Source organism: Diorhabda carinulata, chromosome 6 (genome assembly GCF_026250575.1).
Source record: "Diorhabda carinulata isolate Delta chromosome 6, icDioCari1.1, whole genome shotgun sequence".
Classification (NCBI taxonomy): Eukaryota; Metazoa; Arthropoda; class Insecta; order Coleoptera; family Chrysomelidae; genus Diorhabda; species Diorhabda carinulata.
Window position 1 is genome coordinate 15,440,830 of NC_079465.1, and position 18,161 is coordinate 15,458,990.

An 18,161-nucleotide genomic window follows, 5' to 3' on the forward strand; every position below is an offset into this window, starting at 1 on the left:
TAAACTCTGAAATTTTCTCAAATTTTCTTTAACTTCTTAAAAGAACACATCTGTATGCAACTGTCACTTTTTTGATATTTGTTCATATGTAGTGATTATCATGTATCGATAATGTAGGTGACTTCCATTTTTTTAGTCGACTTAAGTAAAATTGGTTTGTTTGATAGTGGAATTTTCTATATACCATATCTCAATAATGGAAGTGAAAAACACGAAATTTTTTTAAAATAACATTATTTTTCTTTTTTATTATAGTTCTATCAAATTTTAGGTGGCGCTCTATTTTTCTCTGACAACAATGGGAAAATGAATGTTGTTCATGTGATGAATTTAAATGAAGAACTGGCAGTTTTTGACAAAGAACAATCGATTATTAGTGAAGCGGATAAAGTTAGAGTCGAAAAAATTGACATTATCAAATATAACAATTCAACTTTTATATTAGTAGCAAAACAAAGAGTTTTAATCGTTCTTGGAATAGACACATTTGGAGAAATTTTTGACATTGAAATTGTTTGCATTGAAGATTATTTCATAACAGGTACATATGATTAAATTTTTATCTATCTACGGGCATATCATATTTAGTTATTAAATCTAGTGTATTTAAAACTATAAAACTTAATAAAATTTAAGATAAAAGTTTTTTCAAATAAATCGAGCCATGTGAATATTGATTAGACGGCGATTGCAAGTATACAAGGAATAACTTATTATCATATTTTTTTAAACAGTATATTGGGTTGGCCACAAAGTAATTTAGGTTTTGTAGTATGAAATAAAACACTTTTTTTTTTTAAAAAAATAGTTTTTAAAATCAATATTTTCCATTTTGCTCAAATAATATATTTCTGGTGCTTATCAGCAAAAAATTCAAAGAATTCTGCAAATTTTGAAATAAATGGTAATCAGATGGTGCCAGATCAGGGCTGTATGGGGGATGTGGCATCACTTCCCAGCCAAGCTCCAATAGTTTCCCACTAGTTGCAAAAGGTGTGATTGCATTATCATAGTGGAACACTAAACCTTTCCGATTTGACAATTCTGGCCGTTTTCCATTGATTGCTTCATCCAGTTTCATTAATTGTTGTCAGTAAACATCAGAAATCATTTGATTCCTGGAAGAACTCAAAAAACACAACACCTTTGTAATCCCACCAAACTGACACCACGACATTTTTTTGTTGTTTTTCTGCTTTCGATGTGGTTTGTGCTGGTTCATCGTATTAGCACTATGATTGTTTTGGAACACCACCCATTTTTCATCACCACTGATTCTTTTCAACAACAAAGGGTCGGCTTCAATTCGTTTAAGGTGCATATCGCAAATGTTTATTCTCAGTGTTAAATGAATTTCTTTCAATTCGTGAGATACCCAAATATCAACCTTCTTTACTAGCCCAAGATATTTTAAGTATTTTTCAATTGTTGTGTGTGATATATGTAGCCTCTTTGGAACCTCTCGAACAGTTATATGATGATCCTCTTGAATTGTGACTTTGATTTAGTTATCAACTTCAGTAGGCCGACCAGAGCCTTGATAATCTTTTTGAGAAAAATCTCCATTTGCATTTTTAAGCAAATAGTAGAACCTCTATAACTCGAACTCAAAGGGAAAGGCAAATTCGAGTTAGGTAGGGGATGAACAGAAAGGAAAAAATCAAATACATATACATACAAATTCAAAATAAATATAAGGTTGGCAACTAAGTACTTTCGCTTTTTACTGATAGAGAGCCTTGCTCCATTTGCCATTTGTCAGGTGATACCGGTTACATTGACGTAATTTTAGAAGCAAGAAGTGCGTGATTTTTATTAAAGCTGTTAGTTTTGGGTTCATTTTAAATGGAGTGTAGAAACGAACATTTTCGGTATATTTTACTTTTTCATTTCCGTAAAGAAAAGAAATCTGCTGCTGCTCACAAAGAAATATGAGAAGTTTATGGTTCTGACCAGACGCTCTGGTCTGCCTAATGAAGTTATTGATGAACAATTTGAAGTCATAATTTAGGAAGAGCGTCATATAACAGTTGGAGAGGTTGCGAAGAGGTTATATGTATCGCACACGACAATTGAAAAACACTTAAAACTTGGGCTTCATATTTGGGTACCTCACGAATTCAAACAAATTCATTTGACACAAAGAATCAACATTTGCGATATGCACCTTAAACGAAATGAAAAAAATCATCATTGGTGATGAAAAATGGGTACTGTAGAGTAACATAGTTCGAAAACAATTATGGAGCAAACACGATGAACCAGCACAAACCACATTGAAAACTGAAAAACAACAAAAAAAGCTGTCAATTTGGTGGGTGGGATTACAAAGGTTTTGAGTTTTTTGAGGTGCTTCCAAGAATCCAAATTATTTGATATTTACTGTCAACAATAAATGAAACTGGATGAAGCAATAAGAGAAAACTGGTCAGTGCAATGCAGAGCTCACACATCTTTGGCAACTCGTGGGAAACTACTGGCTGGGAAATGATGCCATATCTCCCATACAGCCCTGATCTGGCACCATGACGATGACCTTCAATCGCACCTGCTTAAGTTTTTTGCTGATAAAGACCAGAAATCATGAAGCTGAATGAAAGATGGCAAAAGGTCATTGAACAAAATAGAAAATATATAATTGATTATGAACTATTCTTTGTTAAAAAAAATGTTTCATGTCATTCTATAAAACCGAAATTACTTTGTCGCCGACCCAACCGCACGCCATCTGATGACACTGGCCATAACTTAATGTAGTGGAAACTATAAAAGAAATAGTGGGTGGCTCTATTACTATATGCTTAGGAATGTTCTACCATGCTCTAGAGCAGGGGTCTCTAAACTACAGCCCGAGGGCCACATCCGGCCCGCGGACAGATTTTGTCCGGCCCGCGGAGAGCTAGCATACTTGAAAACTCCTTTTAGAGAACACAACTTTTTTATAGCAAATTAAATTTAGTTTACTGAAGTATCCTAATTTTATGTTGAATAATTATTAATATGACATCTACATTGATATGGCTATGGACTAACTACTCATAACATGTTGTAGGCTTATTGTTTTTGTTTTTGTGATAAGTTGGATAAAGAAACACAGAATTGTGATGAGTAAAGACATGTATAATATGCAGAAAATTTGACTTCAGTATATAATAACTAAGAAATTATTGAAATGAATCCAAGTAACATTTTATACATTTTAAATAAAAACATAACTTATAACAAGCATAATGACATATGAAATACTAATGAGATTTATGTAATTGAGATTTTCCACCGACAATAGTTTGCAGTTGTGAACGAATTTTACTTGTACCAATTATTAAAAGAGATTTAAGATGCTCTTCAGTTAATTTAAATCTGTAAACATTTTTTGTGTACTTCATTTTGGAGAAAGTCTTCTCACACAAATAAGTAGTACCAAAAACAGAAAACAGCCCACGAGCAAATTTATGCAAATTATCAAATTGTATCAGTGGAAGACTTCACTAAAACACTAAAATTCCAACAAAGATGAGTTTTGATATTTGTTCTTAATTATATCACTGCACTGTAGATGAATCATTTCCATTTGAAGTTCCGGGGCTAGGGTTTCAATATCAGTATCAAAAGGATTCTGAAAAATCTTAATTTGATTCGCAATGGCATCAAAGTCCGAGAAACGAGTATCAAAAATTAGTTTCAAAGCACTCAAAGTAGTTGTAATTGAAACAGTATCAATTTCTTCCGGAATGATTTGATATTAGTGTATAAATCAGGAAGATGCTGGTTTTCTCCTTGCAATCTCAAATTCAGTTCGTTCACATGTTTCGTCACATCAACATAGAATGCTAACTTCCACAGCCATGCGTTGTTTTGTAATTCAGTAAGAGGGCGATGCTTTTCATTCAAAAAAAATTTCGAACACTGCTCGAAGTTCAAAAAAGCGCTGAAGGACTTTCCCACAACTAAGCCAACGTATGGCAGTCCAATCTCTTCAATAAATTGTTGTAAATGTCGGTGATTCAGCCCAAAAGATCTGATAAAATTAACAGTTGATATGACTGGTTTCAGAACTTCAGACATATCCAACCATTTTCTGCACAAACACTGTTGATGATTGATACAATGTAAGACTAATGGTTTTGAACCACCGTATTTTTCTACAGCCTTTGACACAAGAGCGACCACTCCTTTATCTTTCCCACTCATGTTTTTGCCTCCATCAGTTGTAATACATTTCAAGTTTTTCCATCGAAGGTTCTTTTGATTAATGGCCATTTCAACTCCTTTAAAAATATCTGTACCTGTAGTTGCGCCATGAATACTATACATATCAAGAAGTTCTTCATGCACTTCATAGCTTTTATCTACTCCGGGAATATAAATCAACACCTGAGCAGTATCTGACACCGTTGACTCATCCAAGGCCAAAGAAAACCACTCAACATGTCCATTTTTGTCGAAAAGTTAAGAGGATATATTTTCAGCGATGTTTTCTACCCGAGCCACAGTGTTTGCTGACATACTGACAGTTTTTAATAAATTTACCTTTTCAGGGCACATTTCTTCGGCTACTGCAATTATCCATTCTTTGATCATTTTTCCATTGGTGAATGGTTTTCCACGTTTTGCAATTTCAAGAGCCACACGAAAGCTGGCACGAGTTGCAGCCTCTTGTTCAGTTTTGAGTTTTGTAAATGAAGATTACTGCGATTTCAATCCGCGCTTCATAGCTTCGAATTTTTCTGTCCGCAAACTTCCTGTATATTTTGAGTAATTTTGAAAATGTTTTGTTTCATAATGACTTTTAATGTTATATTCTTTGAGAACAGTATGTTTTCATTGCAAATCAAACATAGCGCCTTGTTACTGGACTCAATTACGAAATACTGAATGTTCCACTGATCTTTGAATTTTCTGCATTAACTATCAATTTTTCGCTTCTTTTCCATACTACTAAATCACACACAAAAGCAACAATTAAAATCAAAATACTGTTACAAAAATGTCTTAAACTTAAACACGCACAAACACGTTTTTATTTCACAACAATGTCATAGGAACTGACTTGTGGTTGCGTCACTAGCCTTCTTATATATTCCAATTACTGCCATCTAGAAGTGAGTGGAAGACACCAGAACTTTCTCGAACCAACGAGATTATTCTGTGCTATTAGCGCCATCTGTTAGCGATAGAAGGTACTACCTATTTCCGCTTGTGTCCACCAGATGTCGTGTCACGTTACTCCTCATGGCTCGTATTCTACGACTAATCTAGAAATTACAGATAATGACAGGAAAATTAATAATATGCAGTGTTGCCGTTTTGCGGACTTTAGTCCGATTTGTTTTTTTAAACGTTGCGTACTTTTTCGGACTTTTCTTTTCATCAGTGGACTATTTCACTTTTTACCACCGGCAACAATGATAATATGGTTTTGGCCCTCGGAACTTACTGGAGTAATCAGTATGGCCGTAAGTCTGGAAAGTTTGAAGACCCCTGCTCTAGAGCATCATAAAAGTGTATATAACACAGTAGAAGAGTAGTTAAATATTGAATTGTGATCTACGACAATTCGAGTGGCATTAAATGAAGTGATAGTTACTAAATTGTTAGTAGTGTTGTAATTAGTGTGATAATTGTGATTCAACAAAGTGTTGAGGGTTAATTAACTTATATAATTTTCTCAACGAAACTTATCAGACTTTCAAATTATTAACTTAGAATACACTTTTCAAAAACTTTATTTTACACGAACTAATTATAAAATGACCATAACTGACTGACTAAAATTGTGTGAGAAAATACTTTTAAATAAATGTAAAATGCTGATGAGGTCCTCGCACTGTGATTCCGTGGAAACAGCAACTCATCAGTTTCTGTGGGAATGGCCGAGATAATTCCAGAGAGACGTTACATTATTGTTATTGATAAAACTATCTTTCCATTTACCATTCTTGGTATATTTGATAACTTTTGATATTAATCGGTTTTTAGGTATACAACAGATAGGCGAAAACAAGCTGTTAGTACTATCATTGCCTGGAATATTAACAGAACTGGATATAAGCGTTTTTAACAATAAAATAGCCATAAAAAAGAAAAATATATCAATCAAAAACGATATGGACAAATATCGCACTCATGGTTGTTTCTTTTCTAAAAATAAAGTTTTGTTTTTTGTTGTTGCATATCCATGGGATTTACAAAGTTTTTCTAAATCGAAGTCTTATGTTAATGTATTTGTATATCACAATGTGATAATAAATCCCTTCGATTTATTATGGAATAATAATACCGATACAATTAGAGAACACTGGGATTGTTTTGAAACACTTAGGTAAGTTGGCCTATTATTCTAATTCATCTATACCGTATAAACAAAAATATAAGACCAGGAAACAAAACCGAGCCGTGACGATGTAGTTGGTAAGGTTGTCAAAGTGCCCAATTTCCGGAGGTGAGAGGTTCGATTCCTCTGTCGAATCAAATTTTTAAACACCATGAGTATTGACGACGGCCGTAGCAGTGATCAAATGGATCCTCAGATAAGAGAGGAAATCTTCGTCATTATCAAAAAGCTGAAGAATAACATGTACCCTGGGGTAGTTAACATTATAACGGCGGGGAGGAGGTATGGAATGCCCTCTATGAACGAATCCCCTTAATTTGGATCACTGAAGATATGCGAGATGAGTGGACCGTATCGCTTGTACAGCCTACAAAATACTTACATGCTGGTTGAACCAAAAGCTGGTAGAGTACATGGAGAAAGAAGCAGGTGAGTATCAGTGCACTTTCCGCCGTAACCGTTCTATTATTGATCACATATTTACGCTCCGTCAGACTCTACAGAAAACCTAAGAGTACAAAGCCATTCTTCACCATCTTTTCATTGACTTCCGACAGGCGTACGACAGTATGCTCAGAGACCAATTGTATGAAGACCTGGTGGGAACGCCTCTGGCAGTGTTAAGGTATCGGGGTCTCTAGGCACAGTGTGAACACAGGCTTCCGTTAAGGAAACCCACTAACGACAACACTGGTCAATTTCTCTCTGGAAGGTGCCGCAAGGAGCTATCCGAACGAATCCCGGAGGACCTATTTGCAATGGGCTCACACAGCACCTCACCTATGAGGATGATGTTGATATCATGGCACGAACACTTCGGCTCTTTCGGGAACGGATAAGAAGTTCGAGCGAGCAGCTGAAGCAAGAGGACTCAAAATCAATGAACAGAAAACCATGTACATAAGAACAGATCTTCCAAATCACGTTCCAAGTCAGAGAACATCGCTTCCCTGTGTACACCATTTCAAATATCTTGGGTCCTTGATAACTGAAGGTAATGACGTGACAACAGAGATCAAGGGAAGAGTTGCTGCGGGGAACAGATACTTCTGGGCAGCCCAGAGAGCTTTCAAGTTTAGAGGGCTCTTATGAAGGTCAAAGCTCACAATTTACAAGAATCCCAAATCACGTTCCAAGTCAGAGAACATGGCTTCCCTGTGTCCGATTCAAATATCTTGGCGCTTTGGGAGCGCTCAAGTTAAGTGGGCTCTCAAGAAGGCCAATTTACTCGAAAATAATACGTCTCGTAGTCACATATGTAGGACGACGAAGGACGAAGGAGGCACCATGCTTAGGACAGAAAGGATTGGCAGTCGATTGTTGAGAAGACTCTAGTTCTCAAAGGACCATAACGCCGGTTAAATTAAATATAATATTTTTGAATGTTACGTGGAATATCAAGTTGTCGAGTGCAAAGGTTAATTGTTTGGGTTTGGTAAGCTGGAATGACCAGGAGTGTCAATATTTTTGTCAGTTATCGCCAATACCTAATATAAAGAGCTAGAGAAACAGGACGAGTGATCCGAACATCGGAAGGCCAAGGTCGTCACCTAAAATTATTAGCTCGAAAAGATCGTTGACATGAACAACAATAGCCATTTTTCGAAAAATATCGCCAAAACCGATGTGGAATCTTGGAGGAATGGAACATTATCGTCTTAAGTGATAAAAGTCTGTTAGGCCTAGACATACATGATGGTCGAGTGAAGGTGAGGAGACATCTTAACCCTCAATTTTTTTGAAGTTATCATATGGGGTGCTTATTGCTCCAAGTTGATTGTAATCTTCATTCTACTGCAAAATGCAAATTCAGTTCCCACCTTGACGTCTAATTCACCCAGATTTGTCGCCAATTGAATATGTGAAGATTAAGAAATTCATATCATCCCTCTCACACTTCGATGGCTTCTCTTTAACATAAGATAGGGGTGGCTTGAAATGATATATCCCAGGAAGCTATTGTTTAATATGTTAAATATGGCTGGATATATGTGTAAGAAAATGTGGAGCTCCAAAATATTATTGCAATACAATAATTTTTACTAGGCGTTCGTGTTTCTATGTCAATCAGTAGATTTGAGAAATTTCTCTTTTTTGTGTGAAGGTTATAAAATTATATCTTAAGTTATAATCAATAATATATTTTTTTTAATTTCAGGATAAATTGTATTAAAGAAAAAAGATTCCCATGGTTGGGTTTACCATTGGCATTAAATTATGATACTTTATCTCTAACAAAACTAAAAACATTGAGATTAATAGCCAAAATCTCTGAAATGATTTTCAGTCTAATACCAGTTGTCAAGAATTACAATATAAAACCCTTTATTCTTCTACATTATTTAGTATCAATAAAATTGGTAACACAGAGAATGACGATGCTACTAAATAAAAGTATCAAGAACAAATTAACCGATTTCCAAATGCATAGTTTGTATATACAAAATGTTTTCCTAAAGGAGATGGTAGCAAAAAATATTTTACCCAAAGCTAAAGTTGGAAAAACATTCATCAATGAGATGAAGTCAGTTATGGAGATTGCCAATGAAATGGAATATCCCGAGCCATTAACCTGTGTATGGTGTGGAGACAATATCCTTTTTATTTAATGAAAAATATCACAGTTCCACCGTAAGGTAAATAATGTCGTAAAATAGTAACATTTTTATATAATCAGCCATCTGTAATTTGTTAATACGCAAGTCTACGGATAGAAATAATAATAAATATAATTTACTTGTCACCTCTTCGAATTCGAAATTATTGTTTGTCGTTCAAAGGAAAGAAAAATTACTTTCCTGACTAATGCCGCGACGAATATTGAACTACATCCTCTATGAAGAACGTGACCTTTTTTTCGATGTCATTATCCCCAATGGATCGCAACTGTAACTGTAACACCCTCTCATTCGGTGCGGAGAGAGAAATTATTGTTTGCCGTTCTTTGCGACATTAGCCAGGAAAGTAGTTGTTTTCTCATTTGAAGAATGGCAAACAATAATTTCGAATTATTGATATTCTAAAAATTGTCACTACCATAACTTTGGTTTTCTTTATGTTCATTTTCTGCCAATATTTGGTTCCATTTGTTTAAATTTTCTTGTATGATCATTATATCATCTGAAAATGTGTTTTCGATATATTAATGCCCTCTAGTTGTCGAAATCCTATATGAAGTGGTTTAGTTTTCTTTTCTGCACTTCTAATTGATCCATCCATGTAAACTATGAATAGTAATGAGTTCAAACTGCCTCCTTGACGCACTCTTTCTTTTGTTGTAATCTGTTCTGATTTCATGTTCTCTGCTTATTACCTTATTTCTTGTTTCTTTATACTGGATACTAGTTTGGATTGTGCCATTTTTCCATAAATGATTTCTTTTTAGTGAATACATGATCTACTTTTTCAAAATCCACTTCGCATCTTTCAAAGTTGGTTCTATTTTAGCTCGCTTTGGATAATTTGTTCAACAATCTTTAATGGAGTACATAACAGGGATATTCCTCTATAATTATGGCATTTTTTGATGTCTCCCTTTTTGTGCACTGGTAGTATAAAACCGTTCTTCTTCTTCCTCCTTTTTTAATACTCTCGTTTCTTTCACTATTCAGCCTATTGAGAAGTAGATATCCAGCTTTGGTACCATCTCTTGGGAAGTCGGCCGGGAGGTCTCCTTGAAGTTGGTTTTTCATCCGTTACCCATCGAACTTCCGTAGTCTAGATATCGTGAATCGTACTGTATCCTGAATTTTCAGATTTTCTGTCAGTTTTGCTTCTTAATCAATTTCTTAGCCCCACTGCAACAACACACTCACTTATTTTTATCGAATCTTACCTGGAGTCCCTCAAGCAAGCGTCTTAGGACCGGTTCTGTATTTAATCTACACAGCTGACCTATAAATAACTAGCAAAATAACAAGATCCCGATATGGCTCAAACAATGACGTAATAAAGCCAATGAATCCAAGTCCGTCCATGTTATGTTTACACTTCGAAAGGAAAAATACTTAGGACTTAGACCGAATGCTGACTTATCAGAAACACATATTCACTAAACAGAGGCAGCTAGGACTAAAATTAAACCAAATGTATTGCCAGCAATTCCAACATAGAGATCCTGCAGAGATTCCAAAACAAGTATCAATACATCCAAACGGTTATTTAATCGGAGTAGTGAAGGGCGACGTATTAAAAGAATTAAATTGTCTGATCTAACAAATAGACTTATGTAGTTATAAGTGATTTTTATTAACCCTACGTAATCATAAAATATATTGTAAAAGTATGGTACTATCTCTTCTCATGTCATTGTAAGCCTTAACAATTATTGCCTCACGGCAGATTGATGAATAAATGGAATTAAAAAAAACTACTTGGTACCTGTTATTGTAAGTTTTTGGCTCTACTTCCTGTCAAACCCATTTTGCAATATTCTCTTCTATCCATACTCTATTGAAAATTACTAGTATCAATAAGGTAGCTTTTTCTCCCATGTTCTTTATCATCTCGGCTGTGTCTTTATCTTCTCCGGGTGCCTTCCCATTGTTCGTCTGCTTCCTCTTTAGTTATAAGTTCTTTATTTCCTTCTTGAGTTTTTCCATTTTCTTGCTCTCTATGCTGTTCCATTTTGTCGTGTCTCTTATTTTCTTTGTTAAGCAGTCCTTCATAATATTCCTCCCAGCACTTCATTATATGTACTTAATTTACTAGTACTTCCTCTGCTTGGTTCTTAATTGATATATTTTCTACCTTTTTGTTGCCCCTAAGACCCATTAATACTCTATAAAAGAGTTATGGTTTGTTCTACTGTCTAATTCTAATTCTTTCCCAAATTTATCCCATTTTATGTGTTTGGAATGCAATACCAACTATTTTACTTTATATTGACAACACTGTTTGCACTTCCACTACACCAACACTCACAATTACACTGTATGACGCGCACTTCGATAACCAGTCTACCATGCTGTTTCTGTTACAGTTTTGTATGATTGTCCCACAGATGTCTCTTGCAGAGTATGTGATCGTTGTGTAGAGCTGTCACATACCCTTTTGGCTTCATACTGTTCGGCCCAAACATATGATAATAGTTATTTATGATACATGTGCGCAAAAGTACTTCACGTACTAGTATCATACAATATTTAATCTATGACCACATTAGAGAAATAGTTTTATTGAAATTGAATTATAAATAATTTTAGATATATACAATATGAACATTTTCCGTAATTTTTGATTTTTTTACTTTTACACCGATCCAAAAAATCTCCATATGACTTCATGTATATTTTTTTTGACTGTTCCGGAAGCAGGTTTTGAGTTACATTGCAAGCAATTTGTGCAATTTCAGGAGAAGTGCAATCAGATTTTTCTTCCATGTTTATTTAGCTTTGAAAAAAATTTTTCCTTCGACCACTTATGAAAATGATAGATTGCCAAATCATTTTCACTTAAGAAAGTAGGTAGCTTATTTCACACATGTACCAAAAAATAACAAAACATAAATGTATTGAAATGCTTCTTTTTCATATTATATATTAAGTTTGTGTACTTCATCTATACAGCAACAAGAGGCAATAAACACATATGTTAGGGATACCACCAATAATGCAATATTACAAAATCAACTGCAATTTAGTAATTGTTATGATAACAATTTTATATTTAAATTTTATAACGTCCCAGAAAAAAAGTAAAACAAAATCATTAATTATTTATTTAGGTACCTAATATAGTTACAAAAAATTTATTTTTATATTGGTTCTTTTTCTGTTCTTTAGTTATAAAATAGTTCATAATCATTCTTTTCGTTTTTGTCATCTCTACTATTAAAATATTTTGTAGGATTTTTTAACTTTTTAGCATGTTTATATACTTTTCAACACATGTGTGATGTTGTTTAATTGACTTTATTTAAAAAATACGATTTTTTGAAGAATTTTTTACGTGGTCGTGTACACAACTCGTTGGAAAGTGTATTTCGAACTCGTTACGTTTCAACACTCGCTGCTACGCGGCTCGCAAAACAGTAACTAGTGCGAAATGTATTACTTTCCAAACTCTTTATGTAATATACTATTGCAAAATGACGATTGCATTTCACACTTATTAATGACAGTACAAAATTATTACAATTACAGAACCTTTGACAGAAGACACAGATCAAAATGATCTAATGTAATTTGATAAATATACAAATAAAAAAAAGTGATTATCCTATTTAAAAACCGTTGTACTTGTTCGTATCTCTTTTGGGTGTTATAATGAAACGTCCATTAAATTTTTCGCAAGCTTTTAGACGTATGTATAATAAGTAATTTAACATATTTATTGAGTTTTTAAAGGATTAATTTTAATGGTGGTCGTAGATAAATATATATATATTAAATGTCAAACGTAACAGGCTTAATATCAAGTCTCAAAAGTATGTATTTGTGTAAAGAATACTTTACACGTGGAAATTTTAGTGCTTATTTTAATTAAATATTGTGGCTAAAGCGAACTTCTTTAACCAGCATAGAATACTAGAAACGAAATAGTCTATTAAAATATAAGTAACATAAAGTTTTCCATTCCAGCAAGAGTTCAAAATGCTGGAATGGCCTTCTGTTAAGAGTGTTTTATACTATTTTCTCGTGATTCCGCTTTTATTTATATTTATAGAAAAATTGTTGAAAATAGACATTAGGGAAATTACAGCATAACAAGGTGATCGGTTAGTAGCACTGATTAATGTTTGACAGTTGTTTTTGGAAATGTTATTTGAATTCAAAAGTCAGAAAAACCTCATCCTGTAAGCGGAATGTCTGGTGAAGAACTTCAATTTACACCACTAAAATAGCGGGATGAGGCTTCTTCCACCATAAATCATTTACCTCTTTAGAAATTGACATATAATAATTTCAATATATGAAACCATACATTAATTTCAAGGTTAGGACTTTCCAAGAAATTTCTTCACTGCAGATTTGTATGTTTTATCCATATTTCATGACATTGTTTACTTTGTCTAAAAACTTTATTGTAAATAATATGTTGAAATTGAAATAAACTCACACCACCTTCACATATGACCGAACAATGCATCGTTTAGTCAGATGTCAAAATGAAACTGTTATTCAGGGGCACCAACCCACTATAGAAAATTACCAAAAATGGCGTCCAATGCGTGCGAGAATAACGTTCTAATATCGAGTAAATATATTCAAATTTAAAAAGTATTTGAAGTGTTTTTCAAAATTCAAAATTGTGTTGTGAGATTGGGGATTTACAAAAAATAAATAAACAACAAAGCAAACTGTACAAAAAGAGCGTAAAAAAATTCCTGTTAAATATTTTCAAAATGTAAGAATACTCCATGCTAATAACGTATTATGGGAAATGAATGTATTTAAGAGTATTTATCTTTAATTAAAAATATTCATGTATTTTCAAAATTTCATACTATCTACAATGAAAAGTACTCGAAATAAATTAAAAACGTAGTTTTAGAGTTCGATTCTCTTTTAATAACTCCGCTTTCCAACAACCTTTCAAACCTCGAAATGATAAAATCTTTGATACAACATTAAATTTCATTTTATTCAGTGTCGATATTTTTCTTAACGAACACTCACAGATCATGGGTCCTTTGTGTTTTCCACCCCATGTAGATACCCGTTGCTGTTTTTCTATGATGCCAATATTCATCTTATTTGATTATAAATGCCCCCATTGCAAGGCCGTAGCCCATAAATCAGTCGAAGAGGAATATTCTCAAATATTTTGTCCTTATTGTGATATAGCTATGGAAAAATTTTACTTTACAAATGATCAGTTGAAAAAACAGTTCCAACAGTTTGAACTAGAGATGTCAAAAGAGAGGAGAAGCGACTGTTTCAAAGATTGTACACAAGAAGATATACAATTTGAAGATATCGACGATAACGCTACCGAGTATGTTATACTTAGTGACAGTGAGGATGAAACTGAAAATACTCTAAAAGGAATATATGAAGAATTTTCAAAGGTTAAAATCCACGATGATTTGTCAGAGTCCTTTCAAGACGAAGATGAAGAAGTTAGGTCGTCGCATTGATAGGTAAAGTTGTAATCTATTACATTCCAAAATTTATTTTTTACAGCTAAAATTATCTCAACATTTTGGTACCTATTATAGAATTATTATTATAATTATATTTTTGTACTTATTTCGGCTTAAGGTCTTTTCAATGATTCCGATAGATGCATTGTTGTATCAGTGGCATATGTATCTCAAACAAGTATCTCAATGTCAATGTCTACATCCCTATGTGACTACGGAACGGATTATTGTCTTGTAAATTGTGAGCTTTGACCTTCGTAAGAGCACTCTAAACTTGAACGTTCTCTGGACTGCCCAGAAGTATCTGTTCCCCGCAGCAACTCTTCACTTGATCTCTGTTGTCACGTCATTACCTTCAGTTATCAAGGCCCCAAGATATTTGAAATGGTGTACACAGGGAAGCGATGTTCTTTGACTTAGAACGTGATTTGGAAGATCTGTTCATATGTACATGGTTTTCTGTTCATTGATTTTGAGTCGTCTGGCTTCAGCTGCTCGCTCGATCTCCTCAACCGCTCCCAAAAGAGCCGAAGTGGTTCGTGCCATGATGTCAACATCATCCGCATAAGCGAGGTGCTATGTGAACCTATTGCAAATAGTTCCTCCGGGATCATTCGGCTATTCCTTGCGGGAGCTTCCAATAAGAAATTGAACAGTGTTGTCGCTAGTGGGTCTCCCTGATACAAGCCTGTGTTTACAGTTGAAACTGTGGACTAGGGACCCCGATACCTTAACTCTGCCAGAGGCGTCCCTCATTGTCATTCTAACCATACACACCAGCTTCTTTGGGACGGACGCCAAACCCCACCAAGTCCACATGCAGCTGGTCTCTGAGGATACTGTCGTACGCCTGGCGGAAGTGAATAAAGTCCTCCCTCATATAAATAATATCCAAATCTATTATAGATACAGAGATAGTCTCAACCTCGTTAAAATATTTTTTTCAACTTTTCACTTCTTAGACCTATTTATATGTTTCTAGCGATGATCTATACTTCGATATAAACGGAAAAATTAATGTCACTTTCATAACAGCATCAGGTGCTTTGCACAAAGTTTTTCTTTTAAAGCTAAGTCTGCATTTCGGAAAAATACTAGGAAGAAATTAAAACGATTTTAAAATAGGGACATTAATGCTTTCTTTCATGCTATTCTCATATTAAGAATTTATTTAAAGAATCTTGATCGTCATAACCACAGCAACTTGTGTACGAGATATAAATCATTATTTACTGTACCACAGGTAACCTAATTTATTTTCATTTTTAATAAACTATTAATTGAAAGATTTTGATTAAGCGACAGTTAATAGTTTAAGACATAAATTATAAAATCAACCTTAAAGGCCAAATCCACTAGCAACACGGCAAGTGTCGAATAAGTATGCACATGTTTTTGGAAAATTGTATATACGAAAAAGAACTATATTTGGGCCGCTTACATCTCTGCTTTTCTTTTTGTACAATGACCAATGTGATTGGCCATTCAGCTTTACGTCTTTTGGAGGAACGTAGGATGTTATTGCTGACCTTTGCTTTTTTTCCTGTATTTCGTATTCAAGATATGATGGCCTACCCCTTTTTGCTATACGGTTAGAATTGACATTACACAAACAATATGCAATCTCAGTCCTAAAATCTGCAAGTTTCATATACTTTTGAACTCCTTTTCGAATTTACAACTGTCATTTCAAGAAGATGGTAGAACAACCTCATATACCACTTTTTAGATTTTATTTTGATTTTGTAACGACGAATGAGGCTATCCATCAACGCACCCCATATAGAGGTTATAGTCTTGAACTACACTTTTGGTAACGGTTTAGAATAAGTTGATTGCAAACAAACACTTTTATTATCTTTTTGCAGCCTCATCCCAAGGTAATTTGCAGTTTGGAATACGTCCAAGAATACCTAGCGAGTATATTCTTTGCCTAGTGAAATAGTGTAGAAAAGGCAGAGACATGTAGTAGTTGTCAAAGTAGATAACAATGTTCTGAGCTTGTGGGACAATTCTGGTCAACCTAACGACCACGTTGGCACTTGCACCTAGATAAGATTGTTCTAAACGGCGATGTTTTTTGTCATTTCTCCACTAGCTCCATATAAAACAAAAAATTTGTTTTTTTCGAAAAATGCATACTTTTTGATTTATTAATTTTCTCGTAAAAAAACTGACCGTTGCAAACCCTTATAAATACTTTGTTCACGAGGATACCTCTAAAGATATTAAAATGGTTTCTGTTCGGTTGCTTTTAACAAGGTCAGACGTATTTGAATCTATGTTGAAAAATTTTTCATTTTATACAGGGTATGTATAAGAAGGGTTCAAAGTTTAACTTCATAAATATCAAATTTCCTTTTTTTTAAATAGAACCACCCGGTATTTTCTATTTTAATGCATTCAGGGGTAAAAAATAAGGCAAATTCATGTATACTTTCCTATACCTAAATCTTACCGTTATCCAGATATTGAATGTTTTCTGTAAATTTTTAGAGATGCAGGTGTAGTCTAAATTTTATTTTGACCCATTGATACAAGCAATAAGAAAAAAAAGTATTTTTCTTTATCTTGTCAAGGTCTGTAAAAAAATCAAACTTAAACTTTGAACACTTTTTATACACATGAAAAATGTTTTAACATAGATTGAAATACATCTAACCTTGCTATTAGCAACCGAACAGAAACCATTTTCATATCTTTAAGGGTATCCTTGTAAACAAATAATTCATAAGGGTCAGTAATGGTCAAATTTTTTACAAAAAAAATTAATAACTCAATAAGTATGCATTTTTCGAAAAAAGTTTTTAGACAAAAGTATAATAAAATTTTACGTAGATTTCAAAAATGTATTAATATACAGGGTGTTCTATTTAAAATAACAAAGTTACAGTCGGTTCTACCGGAAGTCGGCTAAAATATTTTAATTAAAAGATCGTATCTGAAAACCCAAACGTAGATATTTTCATGATTTTACTATAAGTATTTTGCCATATACACGTAGTTTTAACTCGTCGTGGGACACCCCGTATATCTGAAATAATCGTTGTACAGGAACAATATGCTTATTTTTTTATAAAATTTGTAAAATTTTCTAATAAAATTATTATAAAAATTGAGTTCAAAAATTTCTACTTTTGCTATAGTATATATGCTCTTGTAGAAAAAACAGAGGGTGGAATGCAATAATACTGGTGTCATCGTCATATTAAGATGTTCAAAATTACATGACTACTTTCTTACGTCTAACGTCGCATCCTTAAACAAGGAAAGCAGAATGGACGCGTACTAACTATTATACTGTTACCAACTGTTTCCAATCATCTACTACCAGAGGTAGAGCAGAGGGTAAATTGGAGGTTTTTTATTTTCAATTTTCTACAAAAATTGTTGTGTACAAATAAATTAATTTTGAAAATCCTAGGTGAATATATTGCTGAAAAAAATATCACTTACGAGCTTTTCAGTACTTGCAATGCACTCTATCACAATATAGTATATATAAGGAAAATATTAATTGGATATAAACCAATGAAATCAAAAATCTAGGGCTAGGAAAAAGAGAAAACGGAAAAGAGAATTGAGAAATGAAGAGCAAACAAAGAAACAAATTTAATTAGGGTAGTTGTATTATCTATATTGTTCTCAAAATTGTGATGTTCCCTGTATTCTAAAAATATCTACCTAATATCTATCAACAAAGTAGCGATACTTGAATTATTATTCTCTCCGTTTTATAAT

General features: G+C 33.6%; 1 protein-coding gene across 1 annotated transcript in view; it reads left to right on the forward strand.

Moving 5' to 3' along the window:
• LOC130895405 (uncharacterized) overlaps nt 1–17,535 on the forward strand; it is a 36,047-nt gene extending 18,512 nt beyond the window's left edge. The window contains exons 3-7 of the mRNA XM_057802654.1: nt 272–541; nt 5,980–6,322; nt 8,493–8,926; nt 13,954–14,417; nt 16,289–17,535. Coding sequence (XP_057658637.1) covers nt 272–541; nt 5,980–6,322; nt 8,493–8,926; nt 13,954–14,414 — 1,508 coding nt within the window. The 3' untranslated portion in view covers nt 14,415–14,417; nt 16,289–17,535. The remainder of the gene's footprint in view (nt 1–271; nt 542–5,979; nt 6,323–8,492; nt 8,927–13,953; nt 14,418–16,288) is intronic.
• Nucleotides 17,536–18,161: the final 626 nt, after the last annotated feature.